The following is a 23,258-nucleotide window of genomic DNA, read 5'->3' on the forward strand; positions in this document are numbered from 1 at the left end:
ATAAAACCCGCTCAGGATGTAGCCACTGTGGACCTGGCTCCGATAGTCTGCTGGCGGTGTCAGGAGCCTGGCCATGTAAGGGCTGACTGTCCCCATCGGGTTGAGCCCATGGACACTAACTATGGCTACTGTCAGTCGCTATATGCCAGGAAGCTGTGTGCAACAGGTACCCCAGGGACTCTAGATCACGTGCCAGGTGGAAGTGGGAGACACTCCAGCAGAGGCCCTGCTGGACTCAGGCAGTCTGGTGACCCTAGTAAGGGCTCCCATGGTACGGTCCGCTGAGTATACTGGCCGGAAAGTCGGGGTAATGTGCATTCATGGGGACTTGAAAGACTATCCCAGCACCCTGGTGTCTCTAACCACAGGGGCCGGTAGTTGCCACAAACTTACACTACAAACTTATAATCGGGAGAGACTTCCTGGGTTTCCTGGCACTGTGGCCTGCTACGAGATTGACTGTTGCCCATGAGACAGGAGTAAACCCAGCAGAGTGGCCTTTCTCCGGAGGGAGACCAGAACCCTGGGAACCTGAGGCCGAAGGGCCAGCAGTAGGGGTGACCGCCACTTCGGTGGAAGAGGGGGAGACAACCCCACTGAGTGTAATGGTGGGAGATGTGGAGGACTTGCCGCCGGGGCCTGAGCTGGCAGACCTCAATGTCTCCGGGGATAATTTTGGTACTGCACAACACCGGGACCCAACCTTATCCCGAGCCTGGGAAAATGTATTAATAATAGATGGTGAACCACATCAACCGGGAACCGAGTCTATGTTCCCCAATTTTGTGGTTCAACAGGAGATTCTGTAACAGGTAAATCAACGACGGGGTGAACATATTGAACAGTCGTGTTGGAGTTAGTCCACCAACATGTTCTTGGGGGACACCTGGGCCAGCAGAAAGCGCAGGACCAAATTCTACAGCGGTTTTACTGGCCCAGTGTGTTCAGAGAGGTAGAAGAGTATTGCAAGTCTTGCCCAACCTGCCAGATAACCAGCCCCCAGCCACATTTCCGTTGTCCCCTGGTCCCTCTTCCGATTATTGAGGTTCCATTCGAGCGGATCGCTATGGATCTCATAGGCCCAGTACCGAAGTCCGCTAGAGGGCACCAACACATCTTGGTAGTCCTGGACTATGCCACTCGGTAGCCGGAGGCGGTGCCGCTGCGACATACCTCCGCCAAACTCATAGCCAAAGAGTTAATGGAGATGTTTTCCCAAGTGAGCCTACCTAAAGAGATTCTGACCGAGCAGGGGACCCCTTTTATGTCAAAAGTCATGAGGGAACTCAGTAAACTACTACAGATAAAACAGTTACGGACGTCCGTCTATCACCCGCAATTGGACGGCCTGATAGAGAGGTTTAATCAAACCTTGAAATACATGTTAAAGCGGGTGGTGTCTAAGGATGGGAGGGACTGGGACCTTCTTCTGCCCTATCTCATGTTCGCAGTGCGAGAGGTGCGCCAGGCCTCTACTGGGTTCTCGCCCTTCGAACTGCTGTATGGCCGACATCCGCGTGGTCTGTTGGACATAGCCAAAGAGGCGTGGGAACAACAACCCACACCCTATGAAAGTGTGATTGAGTACTGTATGTCACTCAGATGAAAGAGCGGATGGAGACAGTGTTGCCGCTGGTTAAGGAACATATGGAGGCAGCTCAGCGAGCCCAGAGTAGAGTCTATAATTGCCAGGCTCGGGTTCGGAATTTTAACCCGGGTGATCGGGTTTTGGTTCTGGTACCGACCCTGGACAGTAAGTTCCTGGCCAGGTGGTAGGGGCCCTACAAGGTACTTGAGAAAGCTGGAGAGGTAAATTACAAGGTACACCAGCCAGGCTCGGGTTCGGAATTTTAACCCGGGTGATCGGGTTTTGGTTCTGGTACCGACCCTGGACAGTAAGTTCCTGGCCAGGTGGTAGGGGCCCTACAAGGTACTTGAGAAAGCTGGAGAGGTAAATTACAAGGTACACCAGCCAGGGAGACGAAAGCCGGAGCAGGTTTACCATGTTAATTTACTTAAAACCTTGGCAAGATAGGGAGACCTGTACTGAAGACAGCCCGCGGCCGGGTTTTCTAGCGGAAGAGGTTCCGGCCCCTCTGTCTGATGCAAGGGAAGCGGTTACCACAGTAGAAATTGCTGACAGCCTCTCCTCTAAACAGACTCAGGAGGCCAGGGAGTTGATTAGTCGGAACACGTATGTGTTCTCGGACCTCCCTGGACGCACTTCCGCAATCCGGCATGACATTGTCACTGAACCTCAGGCAAAAGTCTGGTTAAAGCCATACCGGGTACCCGAGGCTCGGCGACAAGCCATCTCAGAGGAAGTGCAGCTAATGCTGCGGCTAGACGTCATCGAGGAGTCAAAAAGAGAATGGGCCAGTCCTATAGTCTTAATACCCAAGCCGGACGGGACGTTACGGTTTTGTAACGATTTTCGTAAGCTGAACGAAATATCGAAATTCGATGCGTATGCCATGCCCCGGGTGGATGAGCTAATCGAGAAGTTAGGACAAGCACTGTATTTTTCTGTTTTGGACCTCACGAAAGGGTACTGGCAGGTGCCCTTAACAGAGGCTGCCAAAGAGAAAACTGCCTTCATCACGCCTGAGGAGCTGTATCAATATAAGGTCTTACCCTTTGGTCTGCATGGTGCCCCCGCCACTTTTAAGCGTCTAATGGATATTGTGTTTCTTCCACATCGGCGGTACGCCTCGGCTTACCTGGATGATATTGACATACACAGTACCGACTGGGAAAGTTACCTGCCCAAAGTACAGGCCGTAGTGGACTCCCTTCAGAAGGCTGGACTAACAGCTAACCCAAAGAAATGTGCGATAGGGTTAGAGGAGACTAAATACCTTGGGTATGTCATTGGGCGTGGAGTGATCAAACCCCAAGTAAAGAAAATAGAGGCGATACGGAATTGGCCCTGACCTGTTACTACTAGGCAAGTAAAGTCGTTCCTGGGGATGGTGGGCTATTACATGAGGTTCATCCCCCACTTTGCTACGAAAGCAGCGCCAATGACTGGACTCTTGAAGGGACATAAGTCAGTGATGGTTCGCTGGGATGATCAGGCGGAAGAGGCGTTCTTTGAAGTCGGCGTTGTGTGGGTCCCTGGTTTTGGCGACCCCTAACTTTAAGCGGCAATTTATAGTACAGACGAATGCCTCCGAAGTAGGCCTCGGTGCTGTACTGTCCCAGGAAGTCAACAGGGAGGAGCATCCCGTTGTCTTCCTCAGCCGTAAGCTCACCCCAGCCGAGACCAGGTACAGTATAGTCGAGAGAGAGTGCCTGGCTATCAAGTGGGCACTAGAATCTCTCTGCTATTATTTGTTGGGGAGAAAATTCCGCTTGGTGACCGACCACTCCCCTCTCAAGTGGATGAGCCAGGCCAAGGACAGAAATGCCCGGGTCACCCGATGGTTCCTTTCCCTACAGAACCTTAAATTTGCAGTGGAACACAGGGCAGGCCGGTTACAGGGAAACGCGGATGCCCTATCCCGAGTACATTTTTCTCGGGCGAATATTCACCCCCTCAGGGTTGAACAAAGGGGGGGGGGATGTGACACAGTGAAGGGTATGGTCTGGGAGGACAGGTATTTTTCCTCCCCGTGTGTGTTGCTGGGCTAATTTGCAGCCAGGTGAGGTGAAACACCGGACTGGATTTTAAGTGCCGATCCGGGTTTTGACAACACCTAGCTGTCCTTAAAAGACAGCTGGGCTCAGCAGCAAAGGGTCTCTGTTTTGGAATCTGAGACATGGTGCCGTGCTAAAGGGCTGAGAGCCGCACGCTGGGAAACAGGCCCCCTAAAGCCTGCTGTGGACCGCTGAGGATAAAACGGGCAAAAAGGTGATATTTTTGTTCTGTGGACTTAGCATTGTGTGAACTAACACCAAGACTGTACAGAGTCATTTAACTTTTGCTTTATGTGTGAAAAAACACTGAAGTTTTGCTTTACAAACTTGTTTTCGCCTCTGTACTGCGTCCGCTTACCCTGCCTACCAGAGCAAATCCCCACAATATATATATATATATTTTCATACCACCATATTATCATATGATCGACTAAAGTCTGTGTGTCCAGACCGCTGTACTCACCTCTGATCTGGATTGGGTTTTCCTTTCTTTCTCATGTTGTTTGCTGTAGTTTCACTAAAATGGAGCCTCCCAACTGTGACTTTAGTGACCTGTTCTGGTGGAAGAGACATCCTGAGACGGCCAGAGAGAAAGAGAGGTAGAGTACTATTACATATCGCACATATTGCATTTTTATTATTGAGCTGCCATTTACTTACGTTACTGGATGAAAGGGGCGTTTGCTGCGATCGGACTGTGACTGCTCAATACTGATGCTTTGATTGATGGCCTCCAGCTGAAAAGGTGCAAGCATAAGGAAGGACGGGTTTGAATTGTATAAGCTAATATGGATTCCTCAAATTATATAAAATTTATATATTTAATTAGATTTTAGATATTATCTTCGTCGGTCTACCTACCAAAATAACACACATGGCCAAATGATCATGATATTAAAGAATCAGAGTCGATAACTTTATCCTCTCATGTCTGTGATCTCTGGTATGCTAGGACTATACAGCATATTTAATATAACAACAAAAAATAAATGGGCAAATAACAATACAACTTTCCCGAACTAGGCCAAAAAATAAAAAACACCAAAAATCAACAGCCGGGAATACAGTAAAACAATGAATCTTTATTACATAATTACAATAAAAGCACATGATTAAAACATAATATCTGTGGTGGTGCCAGAAATACATAAGGCACACAGCCAAAACAGGGAATCCCTATGGACGGCACATGTTTACTACCATAAAGAGATAAGACCCATCCTGGTCACTTATATATATATATATATATATATATATACATATAAGACAGAAATTGGACTGCACTCCAGAGGACTTTTCAATAAGTCAATGTGTTTTATTCACCCATCAAGTGGCACAGAGCGACGTTTCGGCTCATACATGAGCCTTTCTCAAGCTTGAGAAAGGCTCATGTATGAGCCGAAACGTCGCTCTGTGCCACTTGATGGGTGAATAAAACACATTGACTCATTGAAAAGTCCTCTGGAGTGCAGTCCAATTTCTGTCTTATACAAGTGGGTGAGCACCTATTGCCATACTTGCGCCTTGCACCCTCCTTTTTTCCTCTTGGATGGTGCTGCTGGTGGTTTTTTCTTTTTATATATATATATATATATATATATATATATATATATATATATATATATAAAATGTAGAGAAATAAGTAATAAAGTGCAAGTGCAAGCAAAAAACATATACAATTCAGTGACTAAGGGCTAAGTACAAAATGCCCAGAAGACAATCGGACAAGTAAATCATAAATGTACCATACTAACCAAAAGGGACCCTGCGCGCCGACGCGCGTTTCGCTCAAAGCTTCATTACGGGCCCCTGATGACCCCCTGAAAGAGCCAGGACCCAGCAGCGGGGAGCAGGTCTGACCAGTAATGGGGTTTGTCAAGAGATGGCCAACCACTTTAACTTTGCAGCACAAGCTATTCAGAATAGATCTTGCCATATTATGTCATATGACGATCATAATGTGGGGCCCCAACATTCCCGGCCCTTCCCTACAGCTAAAAAGAGAGATACTGCGAACAACATATGTTTCTTTGGAGGACTCACTGTGATTATGTATTCATGTCAATTGCTGCCATGTAATACTACCTCATTATCCCAACATTGTAATTTACAATTAATGTAATAAGTGAGATCTTTGCTCGATTCTCACCTTCACACCATTTAGTTTTAAGTAGAAGCACTCAATAGGTAGGATGCCCTCTGGGGTTTTGACATATTTAGGCTCTCCGATCATGCCGATGTAGACCGTCACTTGAAAATGGTTCTTCTTCTGGCACACAAAAGCATCATCTCCCACTGAGAAGTTAAATCCTTTGTCTGCGTCGACCTTGTAAGTAGGCATTGGGCTGCATGAAACAAGATCATTCAAGGGTCAAATATCATGAGTCTCAATACCATCCCATTAAATTCAAACTGAATGTACACTGAGTGGCCACTTTATTAGAGACACCTGCCCTTTCATGGAAATTAGACTCATGAATCCGGAGTGCGATATAAAAGTGAAGACATTTTTCTGTGGATCAGTTTCAGGGTGAATCCACATTAGAATGGGAAAATCGTGCAATCTGAGCAACTTCGAATGACGCATGGTCATCGGTGCTAAACTAGTTAGTAGTGTTGAGTGAAGCCGGTTCAGACTGTTCTGTCTGTACTGGATACGTTCCTAAACTTTGTTCACAATATGCGCTCCGTATGGCATTACAATGTATGGGCTCCGCTGAGGCAATCTAATTATCACCACCAGTAATGTGAGACTTGTTTAGTCTCGTGCCTGTGCGGTTAGAGTTAATTGACTTAGTGTCCATTCAGAAGTCCGTAGTGTTTTGCGGTCCGCGAGTTGCGGACTGCAAAACACTGACACCGCACATGGCCGGCACTATATAGAGGACTCCTATTCTTATCCGCAGCTGTGGACAAGAATAGGACATGCTCTATTTTTTTGCACAGCCGCGGACCGGAAGTTCGGGGCCGCCGACCAGAAATGTGGATGCGGACAGCACACTGTGTGCTGTCCTCATCTTTTCCGGCCGCGTTGAAAATGAACGGATCCGGACCATTCATACGGACATGTGAATGGACCCTTACTAGGATGGAAGATTAGTGCGGCCATTTTACCACCCATCCCCTTTTCACATTAACAAACACACGGAGACCTCATTTTGGTGTAAAAGGCCATAGCGGCCCATTTAGTAACAGATTTCCCATAATAACATTTTCTTTACATAACTTGCATATATCTGAACAATGTTCCATCTTCATAACCACCTGATCATGAGGGATCCTGGAAGGCAACCCCATATTTTTTATCCTCCAGTTGAAGTTTCACCTTACCCTTGGCCGGACTCACTGACCCAAGGGCACCAAACATAAACATCATGCCCCAAACAGGAGCCCCATCCTTCAACTCACCAAACCTCCTAAGATGCACGCCCCAAAGAGTCATGCAACTATTCCAAATCATTTAGTCATGTTACTGGTTCCAGGAAAATAATAATGAATTTTCTTGCTCCCCTGGCCTTCACAGTCCCCCCCTCTCCCCCCAGACCTAAATCCTATAGGGGATCCCTGGGTAGAATGGGCTGTTCATAGCATGTCAGTACTTCTGTCTAATCTGTTGCAACAGTTCTGGACCAATATTCCTACAGAACTATTTCAACACCTAGTGGAATCTATACCAGGATGAACTGCTGCAGTCCTGAAGGCCAAAGGAGGTCCAACGCGCTACTAGATGGGTGTCTCTAATAAGGTAGCCATTCTATGAATACTCCAGCCAATCAGTCCAGATATTGCTCTGCTTACATTATATCGTATGACTTTTACTTACAGTTCCTTGTAGTTGCTGTCATACAAGGTGACCCACTTATTCTGTAGGTGCGGCTGCCATTTTATAGACTGATAATTCGGGTCCAGGTAGGAGCCATTCAGACTGTCATTATCTTGCATAAGACCTGTAGTCAAAATCGGAAAAAGTCAATTAAACTATGAGGATAACTGTTGTACCCATAAGCCAACCCCAAAGACCACCCTTGTCATTGAATGTTATGTAATTACTGTGGTAGTAACATGTACCTCTTTAGCATGCTTGCCAACTTTTGACAAAGGATTTCAAAGACGGGAGCGGGCACCTGTGCACGGTGCCAAATTTTTTCTTATGCCCCATCTATTTATATGAGACACGCTCCCAACCTGTGGCATTTACACAACTCATACCTATTCGACATAACCCATAATGAATACACACCATACAGCAAATAGAGATATAGATCCCAGCATATCAAAGCCCCCCTGTATACAGATTCCAGGCCAGATGAGCCCTGTACCCTCACCCCAGGCTAGGCTTTCCCTGTACACAGACTCCATATACATCATGCATACTAGATGGGCAGTTGTGGCAGACATATGTGAAACACCTGTAGAATATAGACTTGAAGTACTGAAGTACTTCCCATGACAGGAGCAGCACAATCATGTTGGCCAGTGGTGGCCACGGTTCATTTGTTATGGATGACTACAGGGTGCATTGCTCCTTTAACTGGGTCCATTTGATGTTATAGATGGACTGGCCAGGGAACTTGTTCCTGGCAGCCTGTGTAACGCCCCAGTGGTGCATTACCACCTTTTACACCTCTCCACTATCTCCTATGGTTGATTTAATGTCATCATGTATATTTATTTTATAGGTTCAAACACTGTGCATTTCCTATTTTGCAACTATTATGTGTAAGTGTTATGTGCCTGGTTCACCAGCAGATGGCGGCATCTATGGCAGAGCTGTTTTGCCTCGAATGGAGCCCTTCTTTCCATTCTAGCCCTATCTAGAGAGGAAGGAGTTTTAGTTAGTGAAGGTCAGTTTAGAGTACCCAGTTTGGGGAAGGAAGCAGGCTCTCGTCCTTGCTGGACAGGCCCTGCCAAAATCAGAATAGAGTACCCCCTGCAAGGGGAAGGCTGTGTCTCAGCCAGCAGAGCACCTTCAGCTATGATGGATTAAGAGGCCACACCAAAGAGCCTCCAAAGCCAGGAAGAGAGTCCCTTGGACAAAGACAAAGCTACAGACCAGACCACAGAAAGTTAAGTACAGCAGAAAGGAAAAGATTCCATTTAATTCTGTTAGCACAGCAGAGCCAGAGAGCAACAGATGGAGCAGGGCGTGTTTGCCTGTCAGTTTTAAAGCAAAAGCCTGCTGGTGACCAAGGCAAAGTTGGAAGATTGTTTCCTGATTAACGTTTATGCAAGTAAAGCTGTTATCAACTTCAACACAAGGTCTGGACTCAATTTATTTCATCCGCTTCATCAACGATCCCTTGCTCTGCTTCGCAGGACAATGCCTGGGGTTCCAGCGTATCCAGGTAGGAGCACCGTGACACGTGCACAAGTACAAATAAAGGGACATGTAGCCCACCCTACAGCACTCCGGCATTCCTACACTGGGTACCACCACCTACAATATTACTAAAGGGGGCCCTGTGCCCTTGTTGCTTCATTGCAACTGGCGTCACGACAAAACCATTGACTTTATTTTCCCTCTTAAAGGGATCCCCATGGACATTGGCCCCCGTGCGCTGCACCTGCTCTTGCTCAGCTTGCCAGAGCTCCAGCAAGTGATTGCTCCGAGGCTTGGGTCCCTACAGCCACGTTCTGCCAGGCGCTGTTACCCCCAAAGCTGTTTAAGGGCATCTGTCAGCAGATTTGTCCCTATGACACTGGCTGACCTGTTACATGTGCACTTGGCAGCTGAAGACATCTGTGTTGGTCCCATGTTCATATGTGCCCGCATTGCTGAGAAAAATGAAGTTTTAATATATGCAAATGAGTCTCTAGGAGCAATGGGGGCATTGCCCTTACACCTAGAGGCTCTGCTCTCGCTGCAACTACCACCCCTATCCAGGCAGTTTAAATGTGATCATGCCTGTCCCTGACTTCTCCTAAAGTCAATCAAAGTGCAGGGAGTACAGCAGTTGCAGAGAGAGCAGAGCCTCTAGGTGTAATGGCAACGCCCCCGTTGCTCCTAAAGGCTCGTTTGCACATAATAAAACATCATTTTTCTCAGCAATGCGGGCACATATGAACATGGGACCAACACAGATGTCTTCAGCTGCCAAGTGCACATGTAACAGGTCAGCCAGTGTCATAGGTACAAATCTGCATTGCTCTTCTTGGATTCTGTAAGATATCTCCCCTTTTGGAGTCTCCGGGGCAAATAAGTGTCAATAGTCCTTAATTTGCAGGAACTGTCCCTAATTTTCAGAGACAGTCCCTGCAAATTTGGGCTGTCCTGTTCCAAAAAGGGCGTGGCTTGTGTAAGCCCCACCCATAAGCGAGCAGGCCTGTCCAGTTTGAGGGCATTCCTGGGGTAGGGGTCTACTTGTCCCTAATTTACCAATCGCAATGTTGGTAATTATGCGGACGTTCCAGGAGAGTTGGCAAGTATGCTCTTTTAGTGAGCGCTATCTATGTTAGTTGTCCATGTATTAGTCTATTTATGAAACTAAATATGGGCGCTGTTTGCAAAAAATATATTGTATAGTGCTAAAAATGGGGCAGAATTATGTAAAACTGTCTAACGTAAAAATTCTTATTGTTGCCCATAGCAACCAATTAGCGTGCAGCTTTTATTTCTTAAACTGTTCTGGTAAGATGAAAGCTGCACTGTGATTGGTTGCTATGGGTAACAAAGACTGGATTTTCTTTTAGACAGTTTTAATAAAGCTAACCCATTTGGTCAGCACAAAATAGACAAATCTCCTATAACAAACCTTGAATTAAAAAAAAAAAACAGAGGGGGAGATTGATCAAAACTGGTGGAATGGAAAACTGGCCTAGTTGCCCATAGCAACCAATCAGATTCTACCTTTCATTTTCCAAAGGAGCTCTGAAAAATGAAAGGTTGAATCTGATTGGTTGCTATGGGCAACTAACCCAATTTTCCTGTCTGGGTAATCATTAGTTTGTATTTCACAGGTAGTAAGCAATGAATGCATTTACACATGTTCACAAACAGTCCCATTTATGGAAACTGTCTAAAAGAAGAGTTGTCTTTGTTGCCCATCGCAACCAATCACAGAGCACCTTTCATTTTTCAAGAGCAGAAAACAAAATGAAAGCAGTGCAGTAATTGGTTGCTATGGGCAACAGTCAGTTTTCCTTTTGGACAGTTTTATAAACCTCCCTATCACAAAGGGAGAGATTTATCAAAACTGATGTAAAGGAAAAGTGTCTGAGTCGCCCATAGCAACAAATCAAATTAAGGATACATTCACGCAACCGTGTTTTGCGGTGTGCAAATTGCATATCCGCCAAACACGGATACCGGACCTCATTTTGCGGACCGCACATGGCCGGCGCTATATAGAAAATGCCTATTCTTGTCCGTGATTGCGGACAAGAATAGGACACGCTCTATATTTTTGTGGGGCCGCGGAACAGGATTACGGATGCAGACAGCACAGGGTGTGCTGTCTGCATCTTTTGCAGCCCTATTGAAATGAATGGGTCTGCACCTGTTCCGCTAAATTGTGGAACGGACGCAGACCCATTCATACGGTCGTGCGAATGGACCCTAATCCTTTTATTTTCCAAAAGAGCTCTAAAAAAATGAAAGGTGGAATCTGATTGGTTGCAATGGGCGACTAAATGAGTTTTCCTTTACACCCGTTTTGATAAATCTCCCCCACTGTGCTTTCTGTCCCTCAGTAATCATATGGTCATGGCCGCAGTCAGTGCCCTGGTGAGGCCTATGTGTATGTATGCTCCACCATGCCCTCAGCCAGTAGCTATGTTGAGGTGCATTGCCAGTGGACCTTCTTTTCATGTGCCTGCTCTACGCGTATATGTGGGTCTATGTCAGTGTGTCAGTACCCGTCTCCTGTTTCACCATGCCTCCACTGGGTACTTGATCCCTCAGATTAGGAGAATCTGAGTGTTTCCTCTTCTTTGCAGGGTGCGCGGGGAGCCTGCAATAAAGAAAGAAAAAAAAAAAATCAGATCTTTGACTCTTAATGAGACTTAGAATTAAAATATATGTCAACATTTTCTTATCTGTGGAGTTATTATGATGGTGTCACACACAGGTCCTTCCTTTATATTTCCCATACAACTAAAAAAAACTGGCTCAAAAACCTGTGCTTGACATCACATTAGGCCTCTTGCACACAAACGTTTTTTTTTCCCCGTTTTTGCGGATTCCGTATGCAGAACCATTCATTTCAATGGTTCTGCAAAAAAAACTGAATGTACTCCGTACGCATTCCGTTTCTGTATTTCTGTTCCGCTGAAAGATAGAACTTGTCCTAATATTGCCCGCAAATAGCGATCCGTGGCTCCATTCAAGTCAATGGGTCCTCCAAAAATACGGAATGCGTAAGTTTTTTGCGGATCCATGCCCACTTTGCCCATGTGTATACTGTTAAAATACATTACTGTACATTAAAAATTGAATGTTTCCATTTGCGATCCGCAAACAATGGATCGCATACGGAAACCATACAGAGATTTTTTTCGCAAATACGGAACGGAAACAAAAAACGGAGCAACGGATCCGTGAAAAATGGACCGCAAAATACAGAAAAAGCCATACGGTCGTGTGCAAGAGGCCTTAGGGTGGGTTCACACTAGCGCTAGGGAGTCCGTTATGGCTTTCCGTTATAACATGGTTATAACAGAAAATAACAGAATCCATAAGACTGAAGGACGGATCCGTTCTTCTGCCCATAGACTTGTATTATGACGGAATGCAAAACAGAAGCCTTTAAAAAGCATTCCGTTTGCTTTCCGTCCTAATAGAAGTCTATGCAATTCAAAACGGATCCGTCTGGGTCCCGTTCCCGTTATGCACTTTGTTTTCCGTCTTGCATAACGGGACCCAGACGGATCCATTATGCTTTCCCATAGACTTCTATTAGGATGGAAAACAAACGGAATGCCTTTTAAAGGCTTCCGCTTTGCATTCTGTCTGGGCATTCCGTTATTTTCCGTTATAACCATGTTATAATGAAAAGCCATAACGGAATCCCTAACGCTGGTGTGAACCCACCTTCGGGGTAAAGCCCTGTTCACATTAGCATCTTAACGCTCGTTACTTATGGGGCTTTCCAACCTAAAAGCCAACAATCCCAATGGTCCTAAACAGTGCCCCTTTTAAAAACAAAGCACCTGTACGCAGTCCCGCCATGCCAATGCCTTTGCCCTGTTCCTAGCCATTTCCAGTCCCCACAGGACCAGGCAGTTCCTTGGGCAGTTTTTTGAGCCTTCCTTTATATTTCTCAATATCTTTCAACCCACTTCTGGCTTTGGCTCAAAACACTGCATCAAAAACTGCCACAATAAGCTGTGTGTGACATCACCCTTAGAAACAAGACCCTGTTTACATTAGTATCCTCACACCCCTTATTAAAGAGTTTTTTCAGCCCAAAAGCTGTCAACCCCAATGGTCCTAAACTGTGCCCCCCGTGGTTTCACTATGCCTGTGATAAAACCACTTCCTGGTCCTGCAAGGACTGGAAGCAGCCGGGAATGGAGCAGGATCGTGGGCTCGGCAGGACCTGAGAAAGGTTAGTTTAGGACCATTGGAGTTGTCAGCTCCTAGGCCGGATAACCTTTTTAACAAAGTCATAGCAGCTTTCATAAAGGTCCATTTCAAAAGCGACCCATGAAAGCTGAGGCACCTACAGACTATAGGATCGGTCAGATTTCTGTTAGCGTGGTGTCACACAGTTTTCTACAGTAGTTTTTGGTGCAGTTTTTTGAGCCGACTCCTCACTCCTTCTCCTCCAGGCCTGGGCTGCTCTGCTGGGCTTCCTCCAGTTTGACATCTCTGCAGCCAATCACTTGCCTGGGCAGTTAGTGGCACAGCTTACATCATGACAAATGGTCACAGGACGCAAGGGGATCCAGTCTTGGCTGCGGCTATGTCAAACAGGATGCTGACATAGAGGGAGACCAGCAGAGCACCGCTGACCGGGAGAAGAACGAGTCGGGAGCCAGCGCCGGGAATCAGATAAGTTAACTTCCCTTTACAAGTCCAGTAAAGTGAGGGGGTTTGCCAAAACCCCCCTCATTCTTGAACAACCCCTTTAAAGCAAGAATAATGCAGCATTTATTCTTTCCATCAAAAAGCAACAGAAATCTAATGGAATGGAGTCCAACACTAATGTGAATAGAGTCTAAATGTACAATAAAAAAAAGCCCCCTTTTCACATTTTTAGCACTAAAAAAAGTCTTAAATGGGTTCCCCTTTCTACGACATTAATGACATTTTTTTAAGGGGTTGAGTTGTATAAAAGTCAGTCTCCTCAATAAGAATTGTCATCATGCGATTCATTACAAGGTTGAACGTCAGAGGTGAAGGCACCATAACCATATCCTATGACTCTAGTGGTACCTACTCTGATCCATGTTGCTGCTGGAGAAGCTGGTGAAGCATCTGAGATTGCTGTGCGTGATGGAGGACTGTGGGAGGCATACCAGGTCCAAGTGGCGGGTACGGGGGCATCAAGGACTCCACTTTCAGGTACAAATCCCGTTGCATGTTAGGGTAGTGCTGCTGGTGTGCAGGATGTGGCGGAGGTGGGCCTTGAAGGTGAGACGGTGGTGGGTGCTCCAGGCGAGAAGGTGGGGTGATGTGACAAATATTTTCTGGGGTCATAGTGCGAAGCAGGTGAGGATCTATAGAATATGCAAAAATATATTGGTACAAATTAAACATGGCAGCTAGTCAAACAACCAGCATTAACACTTTACTAAAGGTATGGTCATCCACTATAGCAACTCATGCAAGAATGTGAATGTGGTCTACAAAGGGGGAGAAGAAGACATTTGCTGTGCTGGGAGATAACTAGAAGTAAGAGGCGCACAGCATTGGCGCTCCAGTGAAATACAGAATATAAGGGGTTAACAAGTGAAATGCTCTAGGTGATTACTCTAGGTATATCGTTATATTATTATTATTATTTATTATTAAAGCGCCATTCATTCCATAGCGCTGTACATATATATGGGATAGCCTCCCTCTACCACCTCCATATGTCCATTAGGGCGTAGGGAACATGGCAGTGCCAAGAGCCAACATCTTATCTTTACTGGAAATGATCATTACCCAGTTTAGAAGTCAAAAAAAATTCTGAGATAAAAAGTCAGATTTTTTTTTACTTTTGATCTCAGAATTTAAGTTAATAAGTGGGAAAACGGATGTATGTTTTGTATATTAGATTTAAGGAGAAATCTTGCTGGGGACCTGTTAAATGAGGACCGGGCCAATTATCGGGAACTAACATTCATACAAATGCTTATTCCCAGTAATTGGCCCATGTAAAGATGCCACCAGTCACCTAATAAATGAGCAAAAATGCTTGTTTGTTGGGTTATTGCATCTCTTGTTCATCACCAAAAATTCTCCTTTGTTGGCAGCACATCGCCCTGTGTAAACCAGAGACGTGCTGATGACAATATGCAAAGTGAATGGGGGATGAATGACTGTAATAACAATCAATTGTACCCCTTTTACTTTGTATCGGGCCATCGACTATCACTTGTTATAGGCCCAATAGATAGACAGACAGATATTAGATAGATGGAATAAAAAAGAAAGAAAGAAAAAAATATTTTTTTTGCGTTTTCGTTTTGCGCTCCCTGCTTTCCCAGAGCCATAACTTTTTTATTGACCTGTTCACATAGCCATATGAGGGCTTGTTTTTTGCGGGACAAGTTGTACTTTCCAACGCCACCATTCAATATTGCATATGATGTAGTGGGAAGCGGGAAAAAATTCCACTACAGTTTTACCTTTATTTATTTTTTACAACATTCGATGTGCGTTAAAACTGACCAGTTACTTTTATTCTACAGGTCAGTACGAATCTGGCGATACCTTATATGTATAGTTTTTCTTGCATATTGATAGGGATAAAAAAAAAATGTAAATGTGGGGGGGGGGAATCAGTTTTATTTTTTTGTCGCCATATTTTGACCCCTATAACTTTTTTGTAATTATGTGTACGGAGCTGTATGGGGGCTAATTATTTGCGGGGCGATCTGAACTTTTCATCGATTCCATTCTGGGGTGTGTTACTGTGTATGACTTTTTGATCACTTTTTATTACATTTTTTTGTAGGAAATGAAGCGACCAAAAACGGAGAATCGGCCATTTGGCTGCTTTTTTCCGTTTTGCCATATGGGGAATATATTTTTATACTATGAGTGTTTTCGCACATCGCAACACACATGATGTGTTTTTTTTTTTGTTCTTTTATTTTGGGAAAAGGGGGGTGATTAGAATTTTTATGTTTATTTAATTTTTAATTTTTTTTATAGTTCCTATAGGGAACTATAACAATCAATCATCTGATTGCTACTATCATAGACTCCAATGCACTAGCATTGGAATCTATGATGATTTTACTACTTTCCTATGGAGCCCTATTACAGGCAAGGGTTCCATAGGAAATACTATGCAGCAGCCTCCTGTCATTCATAAGCCTCCTGCATACACGCTCCGGCTCCTCCGATCGCCACACGGGGGAGCCGGAGCATAACTGAAAGTGCGCACTTTCGGTTTCTGCGCGCTCAGATGCCGTGGTCAGGATTGACCACGGCATCCTAGGGGTTAAATGTCAGCGATCGGCATCGGTTGCGGACATGAGCTGCAGGTGTCTGCTAAAAGAAGCAGGGCGGCCACCCGCGGCTATGGCGCCCGCAGCCGGCAGGAGCGAGCACCACCTTTAAACACATGTACGGCACTGGGCGTGAAGGGGTTAGTCTGGTGTCGCACTGTGACATGCGATATGCTGCGACACAATAGTCACACAGAAATCCATCTTGGATGGGTTTTTTTTTTGCGACTGTCGTGTCGCAGTATGTTGCATGTTGCAGTGCGACACCATAGACTATCATTATAATAAATGTCGCACAACACATTTCACAATGTAGTTACACCCTTTTTGTTGCGTGACACGTCGCCTAGCCTAATTGTATTTCCTTCAGTTTGTGGTTCTGTGGGGTCAAACGCACACAGTTTTGATGTCTTAGCCTGAGAGAAGTACTGTTTTCTTGGTAAAGGAGATTAGATCTAGGGTGACCACCAGCACTCCAGCGGGAGCGCCCCACCTCACTGTCCACCTTGTCTAGGTTCCTATAGGTAAATTATAGACTTTCCAATTAAAGCGTAACAAAGACATAAACCTGAATCGGGCACAAAACCACAGCATCACCTATAACTGTAAGGCCTCTTTCACACGAGCGTGACGGATCAGCTCCGGATGCGTTCAGGATGCGTTCAGTGAAACTCGCACCACTTTGCAAGCAAGTTCAGTCAGTTTTGTCTGCGATTGCGTTCAGTTCTTCAGTTTTTTCCGCGCGGTGCGGTGCGATGGGTTTTTCACGCGCGTGATAAAAAACTGAAGGTTTACAAACAACATCTCTTAGCAACCATCAGTGAAAAACGCATCGCACCCGCACTTGCTTGCGGATGCAATGCGTTTTTCACGCAGCCCCATTCACTTCTATGGGGCCAGGGCTGCGTGAAAAACGCAGACTATAGAACATGCTGCGATTTTCACGCAACGCAGAACTGATGCGTGAAAAACAACGCTCATGTGCACAGACACATTGAAATGAATGGGTCAGGATTCAGTGCAGGTGCTATGCGTTCACATCACGCATTGCACCCGCGCGGAAAACTCGCTCGTGTGAAAGGGGCCTAAGGCACGCTAATACTGCAGTAGTCAGAAAACATTCAACAGAGGGAATGTGTGTGGGGCCAGACCGTTTCTCCTGATAAATTTAGGGAGGGGCAGGAAAAGAATTCCAGACATTTCTCTGCTCTGATAAACAAAGATTCGAGTTTGCACACACTGGACTGACTTCACAGAGGCATCAACCCAAACACTGTCACCTGTCGCGCTGCGGGCCAAAATCCAACACTCTACACCTCTTGAGACACCTGCTCTAGGACACTCCCAGACCTTTCATACGGAGAGTGTCCTTAGGGAATGAACCTTGAGAACCTCCTATGAGACATCTCTTCCCATTTCTCTACCGGCAACCGACACAGACAACTTGACCGTCTCAAGGATGTCTTACCTCTCGTCAGTCACCTGTCCGCTCCTTCATTCCTCACGATGTAGGGTCTTCCCAAGTGGCTTGGAGTGCGTTAATGATAATTCCACAGAAGTAATTCAAAGGTGAAATTCTCCTTAGAGTACCCTTTTAACTCTTTCCTATCCAAAGTTCACAACTTAGAGGGTAGATTCGTCTTCAGTGTTGCGGTTTCCTTTTTTTTGCAATCCAAACATTCTACTTATCACTTTTACCGTCACCCCACCCCCTACACAGCTCACCTCTTCAGACCCTCCTTGCACTTAGTTTACACAAACTCTATCCTGAAATTTCCAACCCCTTCAGCTTCTTTCAGGCAACAGCACTCTCCATATTAATCTTCCTCTTCCGAGAGTCCTTCATCGGACGCAGTCTCCCCACTCTCGGTTCTCTCTCGTTTGCAGGCACAACAGTATAGCGGGTATATTTACACATTTGATATGTTCCTTACCTTCTCTCTTCCCTGACCGTTTACACCAGCTGGATAAAAGCACTAAGGAAGGAGGGGAAAATCCTGCACTTACCATTCAGCTGCTGGGGGGAGTACGCCTCTGATCCGGAGTCCGGGGGAGAGTCAGGTAAAGTGCTGACGAAGAGGAAGATGGAGAAAATGCTTTACAGTCATCTCATGTATTGTTCATATATTCCTACTAGTTATCAGAATATAAAGCTTTACGACCACTTTAACCAAAAGGAAGATATCTTGATCTTAGGGTTGGAGACATTTCAAGGGTATGTCCACACGTAACTAAAAATACGGCTAATAAAACTGTGACAAGAACCGCATGTATTACCGCAAATCCACAGCTGATGAGTCACGTGTGGACCCAGCCTAAGTAGGTAGCCGCAGGAAAGATGTACGTGATATATTAACAATTCCGAATTTTTAAAGGCCAGAACTGTTCTAACTCCCTTTCCGTACAGATAAAAAAAAAAGGGATTATGAGATCTCCAAGCCTTGTGGGACATCTGACCAGGCTTGGAGATGCTGGATTTGGTGCTTCGAGCTGGTCTCCCTTTCATGTGTACTTAAAGGAAACCTCCATGGTTCCATCAGGAGTACAGCTACTTTTCTGCTTGACCTTTCCATTGTTTCTATGAAAATCACAACTCAAGAATTCCCAAATTCCCAGTCGGAGGAGCATACGTTTACACTACAAGGTGTACTTAACAAACTTTTTAGGTAGAGATGTTGCCAGCGGAGCTCATTTTGCATAGTTTCTATGCCCTATGAAAAGTAGGCTGTGAGGGCATGTTAGGTTTGTACCATAGAGGCATTAATTAAAATGCAATTCTTGCAATTTTTTGTTTTTGTTAAGTTAAATTTTTTTGCAAGATGAGCCCACTGCAAGACGCAAATATGGCAGCAGTTATGCTAGAACTTACGCCCCTTTTACATGGGCGAGTTTTCCGTGCGGGTGCAATGCGTGACGTGAACGCATTGCACCCGCACTGAATCCTGACCCATTCATTTCTATGGACATGAGCGATGTTTTTCACGCATCACTTGTGCGCTGTGCGAAAATCGCAGCATGTTCTATATTCAGCATTTTTCACGCAACGCAGGCCCCATAGAAGTGAATGGGGCTGCGTGAAAATCGCAAGCAAGTGCGGATGCTATGCGATTTTCACGGATGGTTGCTAAGGAGATGATGTTATTAAATAGGGATGAGGTCTATTCACTTTATTATTTTCCATTATAACATGGCTATAAGGGAAATTAATAGCATTCTGAATACAGAATGCTAAGCAAAATGTCCCTTGAGGGTTAAAAGGACCTGCGCTGACGTCATCGCGCTCACCACGCAATGACGTTAGCGCAGGTCCTTTTGCAGGTCCTGCAAGAAGAAGAAAGAAGACGATAACGGCTGCGCGATCAAGTGGATGAGGTGAGTCATTTTTTTATCATTTTTTTAACCTGAATTAAAGAATGCTATTATTTTTCCTTATAACCATGTTATAATGGAAAATAATAAAATCTACAGCACACCGAACCCAAGTCCGGGTTCGGGTCTGGGCACCACATTCATTTTTTTATCACGCGAGTGCAAAACGCATTAAAACGCTTTGCACTCGCGCTGAAAACACTGAACAACGCATTCGCAGACAAAACTGACCGAAATTGCGTGCGCACTCGTGCAGGTTTCCCACAATGCACCCGCAAAGCATCCTGACCAAATCCGCGACGCCGTGTGCAAGGGGCCTTAGGCCTCTTTCACACGAGCGTGATGGATTAGGTCTGGATGCGTTCAGGGTGCGTTCAGTAAAACTCGCACCATTTTGCAAGCAAGTTCAGTCCGTTTTGTCTGCAATTGCGTTCAGTTGTTCAGTTTTTTCCGCGCGAGTGCAATGCGTTTTGATGCGTTTTTCACGCGCGTGATAAAGAACTGAAGGTTTACAAACATCTCCTAGCAACCATCAGTGAAAAACGCATCGCATCCGCACTTGCTTCCGCATACAATGCTTTTTTCACTGAAGCCCCATTCACTTCTGTGGGGCCAGGGCTGCGTGAAAAAAACGCAGAATATAGAACATGCTGCGTTTTTCACGCAATGCAGAACTGATGCGGGTGATATGTGTTCTCTTCACACATCGCACCCGCGCGGGAAAACTCGCTCGTGTGAAAGAGGCCTTTATGACTTTTATCTTTCCTGGACATACGTGTACACAACAACTTATTGTAGTTACGGTGTAAAAAGCTTACATGACTGATGACCAGATTATCTCTCCATTTTGTATGTGACAACATAGGGCTAAGTGTATGAGGTCTTTTCTGTGCCTCCGTATGCCTCCGATTTCACATAGAGGCTATTCTATACAGATCCAACAGAATAAAGAACTGCAGCATGCTCCATCAGACTCTGTGGGGGTCTAACAGGAAAATGGTCAAAGTCGCCCATAGTAACCAATCAGAGCTCACCTTTCATTTCTTAAAAGTATTCTAAAAAAAGAAAGGTGGGCTCTGATTGGTTGCCATGGGCTTTGTTAGATAGTTTGGGAAGTCCACAGTATGATCAAAGGTATAGGGGGAGATATATCACACTGGTGTAAAGTAGAACTGGCTTAGTTGCCCATAGCAACCAATCAGATTCCACCTTTCATGTTCCAAAGGAGCTCTGAAAAATGAAAGGTGGAATCTGATTGGTTGCTATGGGCAACTAAGACAGTTTTCCTTTACACCAGTTTTATAAATCTCTCCATGTGTTCTTCATAGTTTAAGCAGCTATAAAAGGTGGCAGGGGTTGGCGACATCCTGGAACCAGGACACCACCATGAGTAACATCCCTAAAGGGCGCATTCACACAACCGTATGGATTTTACGGTCCAGATGACGCCTGTATTGCATCTGTTTTTTTTGCAGATCCATTGTAACAATGCCTATTCTTGTCCACAAAATGGACAAGAATAGAACATGTTCCATCTTTTTTGTGGGACTACAGAACGGACAGCACAAGGAGCGTGGTCCGCATTTTTTGTGGACCCATTGATACGAATGGGTCCACAACCAATCCGCAAAAAATGCCGGATGGATGCAGACCAAAAATACAGTCTTGTCAATGGGGCCTAAAGGGGATTACCATGCAATGAATCGGGCATTTAAAAGGAAGTATTATAGCAATATACATGTGTAACGCCTCAGAGTGGCATTACCACTTCTTCACCCCGTTACTGTCTCTAATGGGCTAATATAATGTCATCTTACGTATTTATTTCAGGTCCACTACACTGTGCATTCCTATCTCTAATGTAACTGTTATGTTCAAATGTAATGTGCCTGGTTCACCAGCAGGTGGCAGCCAGAACGGCAGAGCTACAGTAAGGTCGAATGGAGCTTTCCATTCCATTCTAACCCCCCTCTGTGGAGGAGTGGGCGAGTCCCACTTCCTGCAGGAAGGGTGGGGATCAGTTTTAGTTAGTCTAGCTTACCCCCTGCTAGGGGAAGGAGGGTGTGCTGGGCATGTCTCTGCTGGATGTATCCAGGCCAAGCCAAGCCAAGCCATCCAGAGCACCTTCAGCTCTGCTGGAGATGGAGGCCACAGCTTAAAGCCTCAGGAGCCAGGAGGAGAGTTCCCCGGCATAATTAATAGACAGACTACAAAGAGAGAAGTTGCAGCATAAAGAAGAAGCTAAGTTATACAGCAAGCCTGTCAGCACAGCAGAGAGCCAGAGAGCAACAGATGTAGCAGAGTTGAGTTTGCCTGCCAGAGTTTTAATGCCAAAGCCTGCTGGGACCAAGACAAAGCTGGAAGATTGTGTCTGATGAATGTTTATCAAAGTAAAGCTGCTATTCAACTTCATCACAAGGTCTGGACGCCTGGGGTCCAACTGTATCCAGGTAGGAGCACCGTGTCACTCAATTACATTAGAAGGGACATTTTAGGCCACCCTATACCACTCGGCCATTCCTACACCTGGGTTACCAACCCTCTAATAGGGCCCCAGGGGGGCGGCCCGTTGCACATGCAATAAACATATGGTAAGGTTTTTTATGCGCATTACATTTACCTCTCTGGTAGCGCCCCCTGCTGTTTATGCTTCTGGTCCACCTTCTCCTGCATTCAGAGGTGGACGGACATGCTCAGTAGCTTCCCTGCTCCCTTCCCCTCCACTCCGTGCCCACAAAGTGATATTAAAGCAGTTGACGTGGTCCAGACACCGTTCTTTCCTTTCTCCCTACTTCACCAAAATATGTAGCTATAGCTCTGTCTAGACAGTGGCCTAGTTGCCAGGGGCTGTCCCTGATTTTTAAAAATGGGGGTGGCTATATGCCTGCAATAAGCCTGCCCATAAGGCCTCTTTCAAACTACCATTTTTTTTTTTCCGTTTTGCGGGCCGTTTTTTGCGTTCCGTATACGGAACCATTCATTTCAATGGTTCCGCAAAAAAAACTGAATGTACTCCGTATGCATTCCGTTTCCGTATTTCCGTTCCGTTGAAAGATAGAACATGTCCTATTATTGCCCGCAAATCACGTTCCGTGGCTCCATTCAAGTCAATGGGTCTGCTAAAAAAACCGGAACACACACATCCGTATGTCTTCCATATCCGTTCCGTTTTTGCGGAACCATCTATTGAAAATGTTATGCCCAGCCCAATTTTTTCTATGTAATTACTGTATATGCCATACGGAAAAACGGAACCGAAACGGAAACACAACTGAAACAAAAAAACGGAACAACGGATCTGTCAAAAACGGACTGCAAAATACTGAAATAGCCATACGGTAGTGTGAAAGAGGCCTAAGGCTCCATTCACTCGTCCGCAAATGGGTCCGCATCCGTTCCGCAATTTTGCGGTACGGGTGCGGACCCATTCATTTTCTATGGGGACGGAATGGATGCGGACAGCACACAGTGTGCTGTCAGCATCCGCATTTGCGAAAACGCGGCACCGATCTTCTTCAGGTCCGCAGCTCCGCAAAAGATAGAACATGTCCTATTCTTGTCCGCAGCTTGCAGACAAGAATAAGCATTCCTATAGGGGTGTCGGGGGCGGGTGTGTTGTGGATCCGCAATTTGCGGGTCCGCAACAC

At 45.6% G+C, this 23,258-nt stretch overlaps 1 protein-coding gene across 2 annotated transcripts in view; it reads right to left on the minus strand.

Moving 5' to 3' along the window:
* The window catches only part of MYRF (myelin regulatory factor), a 162,696-nt gene that overhangs the window by 35,103 nt on the left and 104,335 nt on the right, over positions 1 to 23,258 (minus strand). Inside the window, exons 4-10 of one of the 2 annotated variants that reach the window (XM_040409392.1) lie at positions 18,250 to 18,311; positions 14,019 to 14,298; positions 11,494 to 11,588; positions 7,463 to 7,586; positions 5,789 to 5,984; positions 4,300 to 4,376; positions 4,103 to 4,213 (exon numbers count right to left, since the gene is read on the minus strand). In XM_040409392.1, the coding sequence (XP_040265326.1) occupies positions 4,103 to 4,213; positions 4,300 to 4,376; positions 5,789 to 5,984; positions 7,463 to 7,586; positions 11,494 to 11,588; positions 14,019 to 14,298; positions 18,250 to 18,311 (945 nt within the window). Of the gene's footprint in view, positions 1 to 4,102; positions 4,247 to 4,299; positions 4,377 to 5,788; positions 5,985 to 7,462; positions 7,587 to 11,493; positions 11,589 to 14,018; positions 14,299 to 18,249; positions 18,312 to 23,258 lie in introns of both variants that reach the window. The other variant, XM_040409391.1, reaches the window with a different exon arrangement.

Source organism: Bufo bufo, chromosome 10, assembly GCF_905171765.1.
Source record: "Bufo bufo chromosome 10, aBufBuf1.1, whole genome shotgun sequence".
NCBI classification, from domain to species: domain Eukaryota; kingdom Metazoa; phylum Chordata; class Amphibia; order Anura; family Bufonidae; genus Bufo; species Bufo bufo.